This window comes from Cynocephalus volans, chromosome 9 (assembly GCF_027409185.1).
Source record: "Cynocephalus volans isolate mCynVol1 chromosome 9, mCynVol1.pri, whole genome shotgun sequence".
NCBI lineage: Eukaryota > Metazoa > Chordata > Mammalia > Dermoptera > Cynocephalidae > Cynocephalus > Cynocephalus volans.
Window position 1 is genome coordinate 125,626,824 of NC_084468.1, and position 20,252 is coordinate 125,647,075.

A 20,252-nucleotide genomic window follows, 5' to 3' on the forward strand; every position below is an offset into this window, starting at 1 on the left:
GCTTTTGACAGTCTTGAGACTGTTGTCACTTGCCCCACCTCCACCTTCGTGTCTCTCCATATTTTGCAATTTGCATGGTGTTTATTTTGTCCTCCTGATAGTTATTTTTCTTGTGAGGATGAAGATGGTGTGCATTCTACAATTATCTAGTCGAAGTAAGAAATTCTGAAATGTGCAATCCACTTGTCTGAGTTCAGTTTCTTCAAATTTGGATTAAGATTTTACATACATGTGCACACGCACACACACGTGAACACCCAGCGGAGCCAGGGAGCTAGGGGTTGCCAGGGCAGTCACTGCACCAGCCGCTCTCACAGGAGCTAATCGGCCTGGCAGGCATTTAAGTGCAGTTCTGTCCCCTGGGCTCCTTTCAGTGACAGAGGAAAATAGGAAGAGAATGTTTTAGTGTCTCTATAAAAACTTGCTGAGACTCCTTAACCCTGAGACCAGCAAGCAGAGTCTTTCCTCAGGAAAACATAAAATGCTTGTGGCTTAGCTGAGCTTTTCCTGAGCTCTGTGAAGTGTGCTGGAAGCCATCCAAGCAGAGCCTTTTACTTGCTTCTTTAAGGTATTCAAGTGAAGCTCACTTAGGGATTCAAAGAACCACTGCCAGGTGCCCCCTCACCTCCTCCACACACCATCTATTTCTTGTACAGGATGTTCACGTCCTCTGAGCTCAATGGCTCTTATGGTACTCAGGAGAAAACTAAAAGAGCCAAATATCAACCAACTGTAGCAGAGCATAATGCTTTCTTTGCCTTTTCTAAACCATGTTCTTCTCTGCTGCTTGGTCTTCTTTGCTCATTTAAAATAATTAACTTCACAAAAGCTAGTAGCCATTGTTATTTTTGTTATCACAACTTTTCAGACATACAAGAAAGAAAACCTCAAAGACTGAACATACATTGACTTCATGCAAAGCGTTAAGAGAAGAAATGAGCCTGGCTCTGAGGATACACCTAAGGTAAGATGATGATGAAATGTGAATGAAGCCAAGCAATTAGAATGGCCATTAAGGAGGGCAATAAATCTCAAGGTCATAAGGTGAACACACACCAAACCCATAGCCAGCAGGGTTTTGGGTGTTTTTTGTTTGTTTGTTTTACCATGACCAAACTCCAGGTAGCACAGAACTGGCAGTGGGTTCATGGTTGGGGGCTGGGGGTGAGGGAAATGGATATCCGTGCTCATAGAATGCTTGTTGCCTTTGAAGGGACTATGTCTTACATCAACCCAGACCTGGCCACCTATGTGCCCTTCTGAGTGAAGTCCCTGTTTTTCAGGTACAATTTTACAATATGAACATCATAATGTAGAGGGGTCAATTAATGATAAGGCTTCTTCTGCAGATACTTCATAGCTAAACTCCTTCGTATGAGTATGGTACATGTGGCCAACTTTGGCCAGAGATCCAAGACACCTGCTCATATAAAGTCTCTAAATACCCAGACATATTCCAGGGATATGGGGCATAGAAACCAGGCAAATTCCAGACAATAGATGAGTAAAAAGGGAAGAAAAGCACCTGCTGAGGCTTGGCTGCCTTGAATCCTCTCCCTTGCCCCTCAGAATGTCATTCTCCAAGCCTCCTTGACCCTTTCCTTATCCTTATGATCCATCTCCTTTCTCTGGTCCAGGAATTGAAAAAACAATTTTTATTCAATTTACTTTAACAAATGCTAACCTGTCTTCTTTATGTCACTGCCCCTCTTTTTTTTTTCCCCCACTGCCATGATGAGAAATGTATTCATCTGTTGGACAGACAGAACATCTTATAAGTGAGGTGTTGTGTTGATACTGATACTTGTAACTCGTGGCCCCTAGCCTCAGGGAGCTTAAGACACAGCAGGGAATAGTCTTATTCTTAGAGTAGACTACTCTTAGAGTAATACCTACAACACAAGAGAGTATGATAAGTGCTATAAAAGTTGAGACAGTGACAAAACAAGCTTGTAAGAGTAAGAGTGTAGAGGCAGGAGAGCTCATCTCTGGTGAGAAGATTATATCCACTCATGGTTGTGGCATTTACTGAACACCTGAGGAAAGTCAAACGCAAAGAGAGTCCAAGGAAGCCTGTGTGGCAAGCAGGCAGTGAGCACTCATAAAGTGAGGTTTTGTAGGAATAGAGTCTGGGAGGGGCAGCTGGTTTGATAATGCCAAGTCCCACAAATAGATGCCACACACTGGCTGGAGGGAGTAATGGGGGTACTGCAAGGGAGGAGGGAGATGGCTGAGATGACTCAAAGAGTCGAAGAAAGCAGGAATGAAATGGAAGTCAGTGTTGGGAATAAAGCCAATGGAAAACCACGTGTGTGATGTCACCATATTAGGATTAGGGAATGGGGATAGGTAGAGGTGGGGAGAGGAACTGGATGGTACAGAGTATGCGTGAGCAGAGAGCCAAAAGCTAAGAAACAAGACCAAGTCTGGAAACAATGGTATCAGGCAGGGGAAGTAGAGCAAGGTTTGTGGTGACCCCGGGGAGTGGGGCAGTGTGGGCGTGCTGCACCTTCCTTTGCCTCTACTGCAGAGCTGCTTTAAAGTTCCAAGGTACGCCCGTAAGGAACAAATGTATATCTTAAAATGTAATCATTGTAGTGTCCACTGAACTATGACCCAAGGTAAGTGACTGATTCATGCACCTTCCAGATATATTAGAAATGAGTGTACTGCTCAGCCCGAGACAAACTGCTATGAGAACAAAGGCAAGCTTTTTTCATGTCAAGGGAACCCTGTTTGTTTAAACCCTGACTGCCTGAGAACACAGTGTCATAAAACTTTCCAGTCCTGCTCTTAGAAAAATAGCAAAGGAAATGCATCAACTGATACCCTGGTTAAACTTATTTTGTAGCAGAAAATCGAAAGCCCTAAGTAAATTTTGTTAAGACAGCTTCAAGGAACAAAATCCATTAATCAAACAAGCTCTGTATTTTCTGTAGTACAAAAGTTTTGAATTTCGGTTATGCTAGATGGGAAAAAGTCACACACTCACATTCACTGGGCTTATTTTACCTTTCGGCCTTAAATAAACTATAAGCTCAGGATTCTGGCCCACAAACAGGCTGGGAATTTAAAAATAAGCTGCATAGGTCATAGGTCACTGAGCAACCTGAAATCATCCATATGTCTCTATCAGATAGCTCCTGTCATTTAAATATTGACCAGCATCTAAGATTGAGAAGAGAGGGATGGTGAACCCTGAGTTGACTGAAGCCTGATTAGAGTGCAGACATCCAGAGGAGGGAAGAGGTACTACTCTGAGGTGAACAAGGTGGATCAGTAGTTTTCTAGCAATGTTCAAGGCCAGTGGAACATAGCACACCAGTATTTTTTATCTCTACAAACACAAAACAGCCTCATGTATATAGATTTAACTTATAAATGCTAAGTAAGCAGGCAAGCAACCAAATGTAATGGAAAGACTACATTTCTCGGGCCATTCCATTCAATAATCATATGCCCCAAAGTCCCCAGATGGGAAATGTCTCCCTTTTTTTCTGTCTATCCCAATTTCTCTGTGTGAGCATCACCATATTTATGAGAAAGTTAAGTAAGTTTTCAAGTGTAATTACGAATTCTTAATTTCTGCATATGGTGGAATTTCACAATAAATCTTTAAGAGATATCTATGGGATTGGTTTTCATGAGGTTATTACATAAGATCCCTAAGGCGTGTCAGATAAAAAACTTAACATTTTGTTAAAAGGGTGATAGCAAAAAGGATGTGTTCAGAGTAAGATTAGAGGAGCTTTTTCCTGGAGAGCACAGAGGCAGTGCACCTAGTTGTCAGAGGCAGGCTCTGGAGCTGGACCATGAGGTCGGAACCCGGGCTGTGCCACTGCACAGGGGACGGTAGTGCACAGGTGCCTTTTGCTCTCTAGCTCTTCATCCATTAATTGTGTAGAATTACTCCTGTGAGTGCTATGAGAATCAAATGAGTTAATGAAGGTAATATTTTAAAAAGTGTTTTTTAGCACATATTCAACAACCCATGAATGTTAGCTTCTATGTTAAAACAATTAAAATACTTATAAAGTAATTTCTACATGCTACCCTGCATCTGCCCACCTGCCAGCACCTGTTCTTTAGTCTTTTAATTCACTTCTGTTTAGGATGAGTGAATTATTCTCTAGCTCAGGCCAGCTTCTCCCTAGACCAGACCTCATCCCCTCTCATCCACTTAAGATAGTCACTCCAGCAATTCTCTTTCCTTCCTCCCACACTATCAGTATTTCTTTTTTTTTCTACTCCGTCATTCCCATCAGCACACAAACATGATGTTATCTCTCCATCTTTAAAAAATAACCCTGTCTTGACCCTACTTCCCTCTATAGCTTTTACCCTATTTCTCCATTCTTTTACAGTGAAACGCCTTAAAAGAACTGTCTACACATGCTGCCTCCGGCTCCTTTTCTACCTCTTCTCTCAACCCACTCCATTTGGGTTTCATCCCTACCCACTCTAGTAAAGCTACTGTTGTCAGGGTCACCAAAGACTTCCACACTGCTAAATCCAAAGTCACTTCTCAGTCCTCATTTTACTTGATCTATTTTCTAACCCTGGCTTTCAGGACATTATGTTCTATTATTGTTCCTCCTACCTCACCGGTCATTTCTTATCCGACTTTGTGGCTGCTTCCTCCAAATCTTTGTGACCTACTAATGTTGAGATGTTCCCAGGTATAATCTATAGATCATTTCCCTTTTCCTTGTTAATATTCTTTGGTTTCATGGCTTTAAGTGCCATCTATATATTAACAATTTCCAAATTAATATCTTCAGCCTGAATGTCTCTCCTGAACTCCAGATTCTCATATCTAACTGCATACTTGATATCTCTGTGTCAAATTTAACATGTTCCAAATGAGTTCCTATATTCCTCTACACAAAATCTGCTCTTTCCAGCCTTCCTCAGCTAGTACATGGCCATCCCATCCTTCCAATTGCTCCAACCAAAATCTTTTAGCCCCCACTGTGACTGTCAAGAGGGTGGGAGATCCTGTTGTGGTAACTAAAAGGTAGAGCCTTAAAGAGATTGGATGGTAGGACCGTACAATAGTGAATGGATTAAAAATGGTGGTCAAGGGTGTGGTTCTGAGGGCTTTAAAAGCAGAGGAGAGTGTCTCTCTCTCTCTGCTCTCTCTCTCTCCCTCCCTCCCTCTCTCTCTCTCTCTCTCCCCCTCCCTGCTCTCTCTGATTCCACCATCTCGCAATGTGAGACCCCTGGGTCACTGTCGCCACCAGCAGATGGACTTTAGACTTCCCAGCCTCTGAAACTGTAAGCAGTAAATTTTGTTTTCTTATAAATTACCCAGTTCCACGTATTTTGTTATAAGCAACAAAAACGAACTAATACACATCCCTAACTCCTTTTTCATACTACTTTTCATCACCTCCATGACCATCTTAGTCCAAGCCCCCATCATGTCTGACCTAGACAATTTCATTGGCATTCAAACTGGTCTACGCCTGGATCTACCTTTTCCATCTATAGTCTACTCTCAGCACAACAGCCTAGGTGTTAATATCTACGTCAACTCAGGTTAATCCTCTTTTCAAACCCCTTTATTCATTTCCCATTTTTCTCAGAGTAACAGCCCAACTATACAAAGCCCCTACATGATCCTTCTTCTAAGTAACCTCTTTAACTTCATCTTCTACTCTCCCCTCTTTACTCTCTTTATTTGAACTAAACTGGCTTCCTTGCTGTTTCTTGAATATGCCAGCCACACTTATGCCTCGAGGCTTTGCACTAGCTGTTTTCTATGTCCAACATATTCTTCCCCCAGACACCCACATGGCTCACTTTCTCATCTCCTTGTGTCTTGCTCAAGCACCAACTTTAAATGAAACCTGCATTGATTACTCCAGTAAACTGCAACCCCTGCTCCACAGCATTACTCCCAAACCCACTTATTTTACCAGTGTCTGTCATTGTTATCATGTGATGTAATGCCCCTGTTTCTTCTGTTATTTTTTAATTTCTCTCTCCTACTAGAATATAAGCTTCAGGAGGGTAGTGTTTTGTATGTTTTGTTCATTGTTGTATCCTCACTGTCTAAAATAGTGCCTGGCACATAGAAGGGACTTGATTAAAATATGCTGAATGACTGAAAGGAAAAAGTAAACAACACTTTTAAAAATGTGGCATCTCATTTATTACCATAAAACTTTAGAACTGGAAGAGATGATCTTTATTTTATCAAAAAACAAAGTGAGGTGTATAGAACTTAAATGACCTGCCAAAGGCCGTGTAGACAAATAAGTACCAAATTAAGGATTTATCAAGTACTCAAGTCACATGTTCTTCTGCTACATCATATTTATAGTATAATTTTTAAGGGAAACAACAGAGATATGATAAGACTAGACATTCAAAAATGTCAATGTGCGAATGTTACTGGAATTCTACATTTATAATAAAAATATATATATTTTATTTATTTACCAAGTTTTTTTGCTTAACTTGTGAGTATACTTTAAAAGTTGTTTCACCCAGTGAACTGTTAATTTTAAAAGCCTGATCCATTGATGTTTCTTTTCTAATGAAACTCCAAACATTCCATGTGTAGAAATTCATGGAATTCAGGAATATTAATATTTAAGCCCTTTATGAAAATGATGCTTTGTGCTTTTATCTTTGTATTTTAAACAGACTTTGTATTTAAAACAGACTTGCTATAAATTATAAAACGAGTGAAATAACTGTCTTATATTGTGTATAATCTCTGAGAATATTAATTTCTTTTTGCATTTTTGCATAAATCTGCACATACATTGAGGATATTCACTTAATACTATCAAGAAAAACTGCTTAAGCATTTCTTTTTGGTGGCGATTATAGATCAGGGTGACTAAGTGACTTTTATTCCACAATATTGGGCACCAATTATTTGCCAAGAATTATGTTAGGCTCTGGAATTTCAAGAGCAAATCAAAAACAACTGGCATATTTCTCACAGAGCCAAGTCTAGTAGGGGAGATATTTAAAACAGCATGTATAATTAGTCAGAAATTCAGAAGTTTCAAAATAGCGGCCTCTGGACCAGCCTTATTTGGCTGGCAAATATATTTTATTTGGACTTCATCATGTATTTAACTTTTAAAAAATTGGGGTATTTCATATAAAGATTCGTATTTATTTGAAAAATCATTACAGATGGTAACTTTAGATCCACATTCTCCCATGGAAATGACTGGCTGGAGCTGAAGTGGTTGGTGGCCCTCTTTGGAAGGGACATTGAACTTGTTAGTTTGCTCTAGCTTCCATCTATTTCACTTGATTCATTCATATTACCCCACATGATGCCTGTGGACCTTTGTGTTTGCGAGCCCTGCAGAAAGGATAACTACATAATTGACAGAATCTGGGGAAAAAATTAAAATGTGGGGCCCTATTTAAAAAGCATCAAAAACAAGCTCTTTCCTTTCTTCCTCAGTGGTGTGGCTACCGATCTATCATCATAGTTTTTGTTTACTCTTTCATGTCACACTGTCTTGGACATGGGGATACACCTGTGCAGAGCCTCAAAGGCACCCAGCTAGACCTGATTCTCTGGCACTCGCTCCCAGACCCCTGGGAGGGCGGGGGGAAGCCATCTTTGGGCTGGCATGAGGATGGGGAGGTTATGCAGGCATTGGAGAACCCATCCAGATGAGAGGGGAGACAGAACTGCATGGCAGTCATGCCTCCAAGTCCTGAGCACAGCCTTTATCATCCTACCAAACTGCACTGACAAAACACAAATGCAAAGGTAAAATTATTAGGAATTATTGGCAACTCAGAACATTAAACCCAGAGCACAAGGCTCTACTGAGCAAGGGGTCATGTGCAACACACTCATTTCAACACTCATAAAACCTGGTCTGTTCTGGTCTGAGGGATCAGGAAAGGTGCCCCAGAGGATGTGAGGTTTGGATCTGCAGAAGATGGAGACATGCAAACCTTTGAAGGCCCAGCACTGAAAAGCAGAAGGTGACTTCTGAAAAGAGTTCACTGTGACTGAATCATAAGGGCTGAGGCAGAGTGAGGTGGAAGAAGACGTCAAAGCACCATGAAGAGGCAGGTGGGAGTAAGGGAATGTGGGCCTTGTAAAATAAGGAGAAAGCAAACAAGTGAAGCATTAGATATGACTACATAAGAACCCACTCATTATGATATCAAGGGCAAAATTAAAGGAAAGTAAATCCATATGCAAAGTAGCTCTTGAAATTTAAGCGTTTCTTTTTCCAACGGATATTCTGAGGATTCCAGATTATTTTTGACTAATTCAATCAGGAATCACTCTACCTGGCTTTGAATCCTTGCTCAGATGCCTACCAGCTCTGTGACCTTACACAAATTGCTTAACTTCCTCATCTATAAAACAGGGATAAAAATAGAACCATCTCCATAGGCTTGCTGTGAGGAGCAAAAGAGGGAAGGGTGTGAAGTGCTTGTCACATAAATGTAAGCACAGTGTTTCCTATTAATGTGATTATTATCTCTCTTTTAATAGCCTTGTCTGGTTTCCAAGTTGCATTTGATTTTCGTCCCTTGATGCTTCCTACACCCGGCTAAGGGTAATTCCCATGCTCTAAGGCTCTTTCTTATAGATTTTGCTCATCTTTGCCCATTCTTTCTCTTTGTATTATATCCATTTTAATCTATCCTGCTGATGCCTCCCAAATGTATACAGGTACTGCCTTTCCTAAGTCCTTAATCTTGTAAATGCTGCCTTTGGAAGATCCCTAACTGGATTTCTCCTTTCAAATCTAACTTGCTCCACCCACTAGACTGCAAGAACAGGGCCATGACTGGATATGTTCCTGAACACAATGCCTGGCACAGGGTAGTTGCTCAACAAATATCTACTGCATAATTGAAAGGGTCTTCCCTCTTCTAACTAACGTAAATGTAGTGTGTCTCCTCCATGGGGCTGAATGCCTGAACTACTTTACATATACTTTTATTAACTAATGAATTGTTCTGGTCTTCAATTATTTCATGTGTATTAGGTAGACAGCTAATCTGGGCAACCAAAGATAAAAGTTAGGAAAGAGGAATAATTCGCTAAAACCTTGGATTTCCCCCCAATTTGAAGGTTGGGTTATATTTTTCAGATGACTGATCTTTGGCACTAATAAGCCCTTGATAACTGATGATAAATTACAGACAAATCCCTGGTAGTTACGAGACAATTTTGTCAACTGCAATCAGCCAGAGATAAAGTAAAAGATGTGATAAATATAGTGAATTCTCAGATACCAGGAGGAAGTGTGGAATGTGCTTTACAAGTTAAAAGGAAATTATAAAACAGGAAAGGACATGAGTACTCAGGAAGTAGAACAAACTGTGAGCAGTAATAAGTCAACTAATTCTGTGATCTGTGTGGATATTTACCTCCTTGAAAGAGGAAACAGTGAGGACTTGAAGCCAGCTTGGGCTCATTAAGGAAAACTATGTCACAAGAACTTCATCTCCTTTTAGACAGGGTTTATAGCTGGGTAGATTAGGGAAAAATTCATGGCATAGGGTATTTGGCCTTTCACAGGTCATTTCATGATACATTCATAAAACAGGGAGTAATATAGGCCATGAAATAACATGAACAGGTGAATATATAGCTGGTTGGGCACACATCCCTGAAGGGTAGTGATTAACAAGTTAACGTGAATGTGCACCATTCTTTTTAGTTATGTGCCTCAAGGATCTGTGTGTAGGTCTGTTTTCCCATCCTTTTTATCTATTAGTTCTATGAATGGACAGGAAATGTGTATAAACTGAGAATAAAATAAGCCTAAGTAGGACAGTAGCAATGATAGATGAAAGAAACAAGTATTTATTAGAGTGCACTCAAAATTATTTACACTGCGGGCATGAGTTTAGACATCCATCTCTTTAGTAGAATTGAGATAGACCATCTTAATCTCCTCGTGCCCCTACTATTTCACAATGTCTACCGTATAGTGGTGCTTAAATGTTGCTTGAATCTTGAGAAGCCTGAAGGATTTGTCAAGGTTTATAGACATCAATGGAACTAATAGTAAAATGTGGCTGTCAAAGTAGCTAAGTGAGTTTAGATATCATTAACATTAGAACAGTATCTAACAGTAGGGAGACGATCCTCAGAGGTAACTCTGCAGTTATTAGACCACATTTGTATCACTGTGCTTAATTCTAGAAACTGCCTAGATAAACTAGAAAATGTTCAAAGAAAGCAACTATAGGATGTGCTTGAAGCTCTTCCTTTGAAAAATGATCAGAAAAATGATAATTCAAAAACGACATGATGGTTGCTTTCAGGTATAAGTTAGGCTTAATGTGGAAAAAGGAAAGTAAATTTGTCTGTTTATTGCAAAGCATTATATCTGGGATGGTAGGTAAAATTAAAGGAAACATATTTGAATCAACTTCTGGAATATTCTGCTGTAGAAAATAAACATGGGTTTCTGTAACTGGAATGTGCACCATAGGCTAGGTTAAAATTGGCAGAGATATTGTAGGCAAGCTTCTTAACATAATTGAGGAGGTTTAATTACATAATCTTTAACGTAATATCAAAAATCTAAGATTCTAGCAGTCACTGATTTTATCTTTAAGTTCCCAATTTGTTATGAAATTGAGGGCATGTGGTACTACACATATAACACACCTGCTTATAAATGTACTTAATATTCTGAAAATAAAAGGGCAATTGTTATTCATTAAAAAACACATAAATATACATATAAACTGTAGAAGTCTGGAACAAGTTTTCTATTATTTGTGCCCAGAACAGTGGAGAATGTTTTACTTCTCTCAGCATTATTTGTATTAACCCTGAAAAGAAGTTTATGAAGCGAGCAAAAGACATCTTGTAAAATCCTGGTATTAAAGCAAATAAGCAAACAAACAAACAAAAAACCTTCAAAACTACAGGTTTAAAATAGTATTAAATTAATTCACTGAAAAAAAAAAATCTGCAACCTGAAAAAGAGAGTTATCTACTGGTTATATAGGAACATAAGAAAATGACAGAGGAACATAAGAAAATTGATAAAGGTAGTGACAACACAGAAGATAATCTCCCTACCCATATTAAATATACACCAGCAACACAAACACAAATTATAACTAAAATGTAAAAAGAAAGGAGGATGATAAGAAAAGAAAAACTGACTGTCGTAAGATTGGTTTACTCTATGAGATTTAAAAATGTATCTGAATATAAATTCAGCACAATAATCAAAACTATATGAAACAAAATAAAAATTCCAAAAATTGATTTAAAATATTTGCAGAACTTAATATACAAAGAAAAAAAAAATCACTGACAGGTGATGCTACAAGAAATGCCTATCAGTATTTATCACATCACACACACATTGTAATAAATACTAGATTACTCAAATAACTCACTCGATCAACTCACTAATTAATTGTAAAAAGGAAAAGAACAAAATGGGTTTTTCATCCTAGCTATGGGTTGAAGATAAATTTGTTGGTATTAAGGAAATAGATCTTAATCAAAATAATATTTTGAAATATGCAACATCAAACTTTACAAATAACTAGATGTTACAACATGATAATTTTCATCCAAAGTGATATGAAATCACTGAAAATATTTAACGCTGGGAACACTATAGTTAGAAGGATGCTTGTAGATATTGCTAGCGATAGTACCTATTCTTAAAAAGAATCATCAGAATATTTCTACCCAATCAGATGTTGGTTTCTAAGTGTTGTTCTCCAATAAAAGAAACCAGGTTTCCTTGGAAACTGACCGACAATAGGGCTGGGGTAGAGAAAATACAAAATGAGCCTAGAGCACCTTACGGTGCCAAAGGGTAAGGGAGTAAGTTTAAAAAACAAGAAAGTAAGAACTGTAAGGGAAATAAGTAAGACAGAAAGTAAGGGAGTAAAGAAGGCATGGGGGCAACCTGTCAAAAGGACATGGAGGCCAGTCTGAAAGAAAGCGCTCCCAATGGCTTAATCTAGAACAGTTTGAGCTCAAAATAAATAATAATAGTATTGGATTATAAACCAAAGAATAAAATAAGTATTCATGAGTTCACACTGACATAAATAAATGGTAGAGAAAGGACAACTCTTCCTTACAAAATAATTTTACTTCTAGCAATCTAACTTAGGGGAAAATATCTGAAATGTAGTTAAAGACTTCAACATTTAAAGAAGCTTATGTATTAATTACAGCACTATTATAACAATTAAATATCTAAAATAATGATTTCCCTGTTGATGAATTAGTTTAAAGTCATTATAATCTCATTTCCAAAGAATATTTATGAGGAAATATTCATAATATGATAATATACAAGATATCAAAATATACACCTATACTTATAATGTATATGCCAGTTTGGTAAAAATGTGTGTGTGTGTGTGTGTGTGTGTGTGTGTGTGTGTGTGTGTGTGTGTTTGTAGACACAGGAAATGTTCAAAATGGTTATGTTTGGCTGAAATAAGAAAACAAAAATCATACATAATCTTATTTGCTTTTCTTTGCAAATTTTCTAAATTACCACTTCCTCTAATACAATCTTTAAGATACTGGTAAATTTGGGCCCATATATTAGTCTGCTTCTGCTACTTCTAACAGAAATATCTGGAACTGGGGTACAATCGCAATTTGTAGCAATGGACATGCTGCCAGTATGGATCTGGCCTTCACATCTTGGGCATGAGGGGTGGCAATCAACTTTGTATATCGTGAATATTCATGACCCATAAAAACATAAAATAAAAGGAAGGCCATCAATTTTAAAATTATTAAATAATGAAAATTTTTATTAAATAATTGCTTGAGCTAATCAATCCCACTCCAGCTGTGCACTAGCATCTATAATATAATTTAAGTATACTTGAGCATGAGTTCATTTGTAAAACATCTATTTATAAATATTAAGCATTTTCTTCCATGTACCAATATCCCCTTCAGAACACGCACTCTATATGCAATTGTCTAGCATGTGAAATGTTAACAAATGCTTTAACTTTAAAATTATTCAACAGTATTTACTACATTAAATAATTTCAGACATACGTAATATTTTATTTTACACATTTAAATAATGACGACTTCTAAAATGTTTATAACACAAGAAAGAATGGATGATGTATAAAATAAACATAGATAATACAGTAAAAAGTAAAACAAGAAAATCAATTAGAGAACAATATGTTGTAGTTGGACTCTAACCATCCCCAATACTAATTGAGCTGTGAATTCTACATTAGCAGCAACTTCTATCTGGTTTTAGATCATAGCCACACAATGTGCCACATTCACAAAAAAGTGATTCATCTAATCTTACAGATGATTTACCTACCAAATATTTGTACTTTTTAAAATGTAGTTGTGATCACATAGATACAATCTTCTGATACAATATAAGACATAGGTAATTTCAAGTATTTAGGAGCTTTGTTCTCTTCAATGAGAAGTTTTGGGAACATCAAACAAAAAACATACCAAAATCCAGTATTATTTCTGCTAAAAAAAAATAATGTCTTGAAAATCCATCGATGGAAAAAAAAAAAATCACTAAAATGAATTCTGCTTACTTGCTTCATTTTCCAGAGCACAGCAATGTCTGGCTCACAGTTGGCAGTAAATATATGTTCAATTAAAGAAAGTTGAAGTATACTGTTTCTTTATGACATAGCTATCACAAGCTTTCATTTTGATTCATGTAAAGTTATGGAACTGGATTCATTAACTAATAAAATTGATATTATTAAAAAAGAAAATGTCCACATGCAATTAGTCCAAGTAAATGTAAACATAAAGAATATCAGTGTAAACTTTTTACCTATGTGAATACACAACAGAGAAAGAAGAACCATCTACAATAAGAAAACTGTAAAAAGCCATAGTTGACAAATATGATTTAGACTTGGTTCTATTGTTAATCAAGTGATGAAAGATTGATGTTTTCCATAATTGAACACTTGAGGAAAAGGTGAGTAATGAAAAATCAGGAAAACAATTTGGGAGAACATAAATTTAAATTTATAAACATTCAAATTTTCTTATGACTCATTTTCTTAAAGTAAGAGAAAAAACAAATTTCAAAAGAAGAGGGTAAAGAAATACTATTTAGTCTCTCCAAATACTTAAGATACCAAGCATAAAAGCTGGGACAACTGTAATAGTATTTCCTATTACCATAAAGATATGCAGATATTTGTCTTGATTTATGTGTCAACATTAATCAAATTATAAAAAAAAATAATACTAAAGCCATGTATAGGGACACAACTGTATTTAATTTTTTGTATAATGTTTGTTAGCCAACCTTCTAATAAGACGTACATTTGAAAGTCTCTCTATCTCTGTCCCTCTAGACATACACATACACTCACATACGTATGTATGCACATACATGTGTTTGTGTGTGAACGTGTGTACATGTATCCCTGAAAATCTGGCCTTACCATATATATTTTTGGAATAATGTGCAAACATACGCCTCAGAATCAAACCTTCATATGTGTTTTGAGAATAACTTATAAAAAAATTTTTCTCAGAATAAGGCAAAAAGCATACTCATATTGCATTCTGTTCAGAAACTTACTATGAGATACTGTATCCTAATATTCCTCAAAGTTTCTAAGAGGTGCTTTTTTTTCTTCCTAGTAAAATGTTGGGAGAATGTTTAAAAGTAGATTAAACTATGTCAGGCCCTTTAAAAGAAAACACTGTTCTTTCAAGAAGGTTTTTATGGAGCAAAAGAAAAGAAAAACGAGCATTGCAAGCAGTTCTGAAAGCACAACTGAGATGCAATTTGATAAATAGCCTTCCATCTCCCAAGCCAGAGCAGTGGAAAAGTATGCTATCAGCACTTTCATCAGAGGCACTATTGACTCCTCTTTTTCTAGCCCATTTTTTTCATGACTTTCTCGTTTTGTTTACTCAGTCAATGATTGGGAAAAAAATGATTCCTTACCTTTTGGGTGAGATGTGATGGAGTCTGCTAGTGAAGGGTCCTTTTCTCCATCTTTGCTGCTGCCGCTGCCACTAGCTTCACTGCCACCATCTCTCTCGATCAGTTTATCCACCATAGCAATTATGCAGTTCAGGCTCTTCCCCACATTGGCCCACACCCTGTCCTGAAAAGAGTGTGAGTATCACTACACGTTTTTATTGTGAAAACAAGATAAAGCAAAGTCGGATGACTCCATTTTAGAGGAGCAGTTGCAGGAGCAATTATAGGAACACAGACTAAGTGACCGGCTTTAATTCTCCCATTAATTTGGTCGGACGATGGATACACAAAAAATCTATTTTTTCTTCATAAAGCAAAAAATAAGTGCTATAAATCCATTTATGTAGTCCATTATTTTTGCTCTGTCATGAAATGATGAACTACCATACAATATAAATCCATAATTGAGCATGAATTATGACATTTTAAACCAGAGATACCTATTTTCTTTATCAACACTAAGGGGAAAAAGCAAAGATACACCCGTATTTTTAAAGAATGGCCACCACTTACATTAGAAATTCTCGGGGTTTCTTTTTAAATTGTGGTAACATATCCGTAACATAAAATTTACCATGTTAACCATTTTAAGTGTATAATTCAGTAACATTAAGTACATTCACATTGTTTTGCAACCACCACAACCACCATCCACTTCCAGAACTTCTTCATCTGCCCTAACTGAAACACTGTATCCTCTTACACATGAATTCCCCATTGCTTGCTCTTCCAGTCCTGACAACTATCATTCTACTTTCTGTCTCTATGAACCTGCCTACTCTAAGTACTAAAAATTATGAAAGTGTGGTCTTCAGATCACCTCTGACAGAAAGGCTTGGAGAATTAATATGCAAATCCCTGGATCCCACCAAGTCTGTCCGATCCACCAGGAGGAAGGCACTCTTAATTCAAGTTTTGCCAAGCTCTCCAGTTTGCTTTTGACCACACTAATTCTTAGAACCTCTACTCAATATTATATGCCATAGCTACATAATAAGTCATTTTGAGTGATTTATTTCCTAGGAAGCAGCCTTACACTAAGGGGTTTCTTTGTCACTCATCTTTTTAGTTCTGATTAATACCCATTTTTGTTTAGGACAATACATGAAACTGAAATCCTTGATTAACAAAAACTGCTATTAATGTTTTTATATAAAAAATTTTAATACAGTCATCATGATAGAAGCCTGTCATCCCTGGCTTCCCTTCCTCCTCCTCCTCTTCCCACATCATTTAGATGAAAGCACTGACTTTCTATCCCTCTCTCCAGGCATAAGAACCAAAAGGAATCTATAGTGCTTTCCCTGCATCACGCCACAAAGCAACCTTTCAGTAGGTGCTTTCTCTGTAATAGAACAGGTATTTCAGTCACCGTAAAGATAACACTTAATTATAGTACTTCCTTAATGGTTAGTATATTTTCCCTCAAATGTATATTTTTCATCTAAGTTCATCTTGCTACTTTATAAACATATAAATTCATTTTGGGGAGAGAAAACTATAGTTGAATTTAGATTATTTGACGGTTGTCTTGCAAAGACTGTTAGTTGAATAATTCAAACACATTAAGACAAATGTGGGAGCATACAGACATGTTTACTTTAGCTGAGGAAGTAATAGGGTTTTGTCGAAAAGCAGCGCATACAAAGTTAGAAAGGACAATTTTGAGGTCCTTATGTGACAAGCTTCCTATGAGACCTTGGGAAAAACACCTCCTCTCTGGGAAGCTGCAGTTGTCTCATCTACAATACGAAATGGTACCAACCGCACCATGATGCAGTGGTAGCCAAATACTGTGATTTCTATGAAAACACTTGGTAAAATTATTACAATTTGGTAAGACCCCATCCTGTCCTTACTGGCTTTCCCAAACATGTCAATCTTGCTTTCCTTCACCCTGTAATCCTAAGTGGGAAATAGTCTATTAATCACAAATAATCATAACAATCTTTCACCTAAAGGCAGATCTTTCCCACAAAGAATTGAAAGCACTTCCACTCTAAGAGAAATTAGGACAACAATCACATCCATAAATGACATCATCCTCTGCCTGTTGTCTGAGAAAATGCGGTAGAGGCATTTCTGAGCCATGAGCCAGGGGAGCTGAGGAAGCTTGTTATTCCAGAAGAAAATGTTGGGGAAAAGGTAAGTAACCTGAAGTTCCTGACATCATTTATATTGGGATTTGGTAAGGAGCTTATATTCCAGACCACAATAACAAATTTAATGACCTCTATTTCAAGTATGCCTTAATCACTACGACCAAAGCTGATTAAATGGAAATATGAAGCAACTCTTCGGCTAACACTGAGAATAGACTCTGCCACTGAACAAAAAAGGGGAGCAGATTCCTCTCAATGTTCCAGATTAGTTTTGTACATGAGATAAGTTTTCAACTTCCTTCCTGTTCCTGGTGTTGAAAGGACCTTTATATTTTGATCGAGGATTGAGTAGTGTTGGAAGCTGCCCTACTCATATAAAGGTATGTAAGGTAAAAATCAACTGCTCTTAATCCCATCTCTGAAGAGCCTGAACATAAAGGCATTTAAAAGGTAATTTGCCATTCACATCTAAATATTGTTCTTTCTTTATAGATATCTTGGGTTATAAGATCCCACTGGTAGAGAAAGTAACTTTTGTAGCCAATAGAGACATTTTTATTGACCTGGAGCATAGTAAAGCATGTTCATTGACTAAGACCAACAACCCACACCGTAAAAAGTTATATGGTAAATAGAAAATGTTTAGTCATCAAAAGTTACAGGACATAGAACCTGGGAAAATGTTTGCTGGGAGTGAGAAATTGAACAGTTTCTTATGTAATACTAATACATGAATACTAAGACTGAAATCAAGAGTGTCATGTGAGCAGAGACAGAGCAGGCACTTGGTCAAAGGGTCATTCAGCAGGGGTCAAAAGACATAAGTGACCAGCATTAATAAAGGACAGTGTCAGGATCAAGACCCAAAATTCATGCATGTGGCCAGAATGTAAGGGCATAGGTTACAAGGAGGAAAGACGATAATTCAATTACTAAGGAACTGAAGTACAAGGTAGGTGATTATTTTGAAACTAGGATGTTAAAGATAGGTAGGCAAGAGTCTCAAAGGGGAAATCTGACTATTTGAGTTCTCTCCTAAACAAGCCACTTTTCATTACACCTCTGTGAAAACATCCACAAAGGAAAATGGCCAGCAGAAATACATTCTCTTTCTGATGATATTTCCCACTATGCCAGCATAGGGGGACCAGCATAATGAGTAAATTTGCTTAGATTACCAGTAATGGCTGGGACCTACTCTGCTTTCTTCTCTACTGAAGTCACACAGTTAGTTTCAGGCGATGGAAGGATGGGTGTGCGGCTGTAGTACGTGGCCCTTCCGGTCCCTCTCCTTCTCAGGCGAGGGAAGTATGAACAGTCTGCATATCCTGTTTAGCTCCCTGCCATGGGAGAGGGCTAAAAACAGCCACCACCTATCAGAAAAACAGATTGATGGACCTTCTCTCCAGAAAGAGCAGCCATTATCCTGTTAGGGCTCCTGCTGTACAAAAGAAGTAATGGAAAATTGGTAGGTTCAAGTCTAACCTTTATTAAATGGAGCATAATTAGTGTCCTTACCATTAATAGAGCCTTCACAACAACCTCACTCCATGGAGGAGAGGTGGCTATAAACTTTATCTGGTCAATGAGGGCACAAAGTCAGTGGGGAACTAGCAGCAGCATTTATTCCATTCTGAATCAGGTGCTGATCTTGGTCCTTATTTATTTCCAGGTTAGGACATAAGCAAACACATAGGTCAAGCCCAGTGGCCTAGACACAAAAATTTGATGGCCACATCAGTGACTAGTCAGGGGGACATTACACTTGTCAGAGTGTGCAATGAGGGTAGAGGACATGGTGCTTACTCAGCATGCCACATGTTTATAAGCTTGGTAGCATCAAGAGAAATCTTGACCGTCTTGGATCAGCAGTTAACTTAAAAAAAATTCAGTAATGCTTAGCTGATCAACTTTTCTAATGCTAATTTTTGATCACAAGAATGTGAAAACTAAACCAGAGCTGATATGGAGGTCCAAAATAGCCCTGTCATATCTATATTTCCTTGAAAAATTTCCCACTTGTCATTACCAATTTCTGAGGACTCTGATTAGAAATAGTCAGTGAAATAACAAGGCCAATCCCATCTTTAAAAAGAAGCTGCAGCTTATCCTTGAGTTGATTGAGAGAAATTTTTTCTATACTGGCCAAATTCCCTAATTCTGCAAACTTTTGTTCCTTCAATTGCTTGAAAGCTCTTCTCTCTGAATCTTAATTTATCCAGACTGTTAGATGAATGGAGTTGCATTTAAAATACTCTGTGGTGCAAAGTGGCACATGGACAGCCCAAGCTATATAACACGCACCACATACATATAAATGCACACACACACACACACACACACACACACACACACACACACACACACACGTCCACTAAAAATAGCCAGACATGTGACATCTACAAGAATGCAGTGAGATTCCCTAACCTTTGCTTCTTATTGATCTTCCTCCTTTAACTTCACCTGATTAGTCATGTAAAAGTCCCTGACTTTTATCTCCCAATAACTACACTCAGTTTAAAATTCACTCTTGGCCTCACTGATGGAGTTTGGATGTGTTGTCCCCTCCAAAACTCATGTGGAAATCTGATCCCCAGTGTAGCAGTGCTGGAAACTGATTGAGTCATGGGGGCAGATCCCTCATGAATGGATTAATGCTCTCCCTGGGGGGAGGGGGGATTAATGAGTGAGCTCCCACTCCGTGAGTTCCCGCGAGAGCTCGTTGCTTAAAAAGACCCTGGCACCTTCTCTCTCTCTCTTGCTTCCTCTCACCATGTGATCTGCCTGTACCCGCCGGCTGCCTGCCACTTTCCGCCATGAGTAGAAGCAGCCTGAGGTCCATGCCAGATGCAGCTGTCCCAGAATCGTAAGCTAAATAAACCTCTTGTCCTTATGAATCACCCGGTCTCAGGTATTTCTGTTATAGCAACACAAATGGACTAAAACACTCACCCTGAAATTCAGTCCCTAGTAACACCAGTGGACTTAGCCACCATTTCTCTAATACTGACCTCTACATATTCCCCTGGCTTGTGTCTTGCCTAGACCTATACTATTAGCTGTCACAGAGTCAGATCTATGCACAAGTTCCACATTCCATCACTTCCGATCAATAGCAGACTTGGTACTCCAGTCAGTGTTGCATTCTTCTCTCAGTCTGAGGGCACATCTACAGCTG

The 20,252-nt window shown here is 38.0% G+C and overlaps 1 protein-coding gene and 1 long non-coding RNA gene across 5 annotated transcripts in view; one reads left to right on the top strand and one right to left on the bottom strand.

Annotated features, from left to right (window-relative positions):
- Positions 1 to 20,252, bottom strand: part of INPP4B (inositol polyphosphate-4-phosphatase type II B) — a 349,938-nt gene that overhangs the window by 102,335 nt on the left and 227,351 nt on the right. For all 4 annotated transcript variants that reach the window (XM_063108552.1, XM_063108553.1, XM_063108554.1 and 1 more), the window contains one exon: positions 14,934 to 15,096. In XM_063108552.1, coding sequence (XP_062964622.1) covers positions 14,934 to 15,096 — 163 coding nt within the window. The remainder of the gene's footprint in view (positions 1 to 14,933; positions 15,097 to 20,252) is intronic.
- LOC134386414 (uncharacterized) lies at positions 869 to 17,431 on the top strand. Its single transcript, XR_010024460.1, has 3 exons — positions 869 to 964; positions 16,934 to 17,117; positions 17,216 to 17,431. It is a non-coding gene; the product is annotated as an uncharacterized LOC134386414 (long non-coding RNA).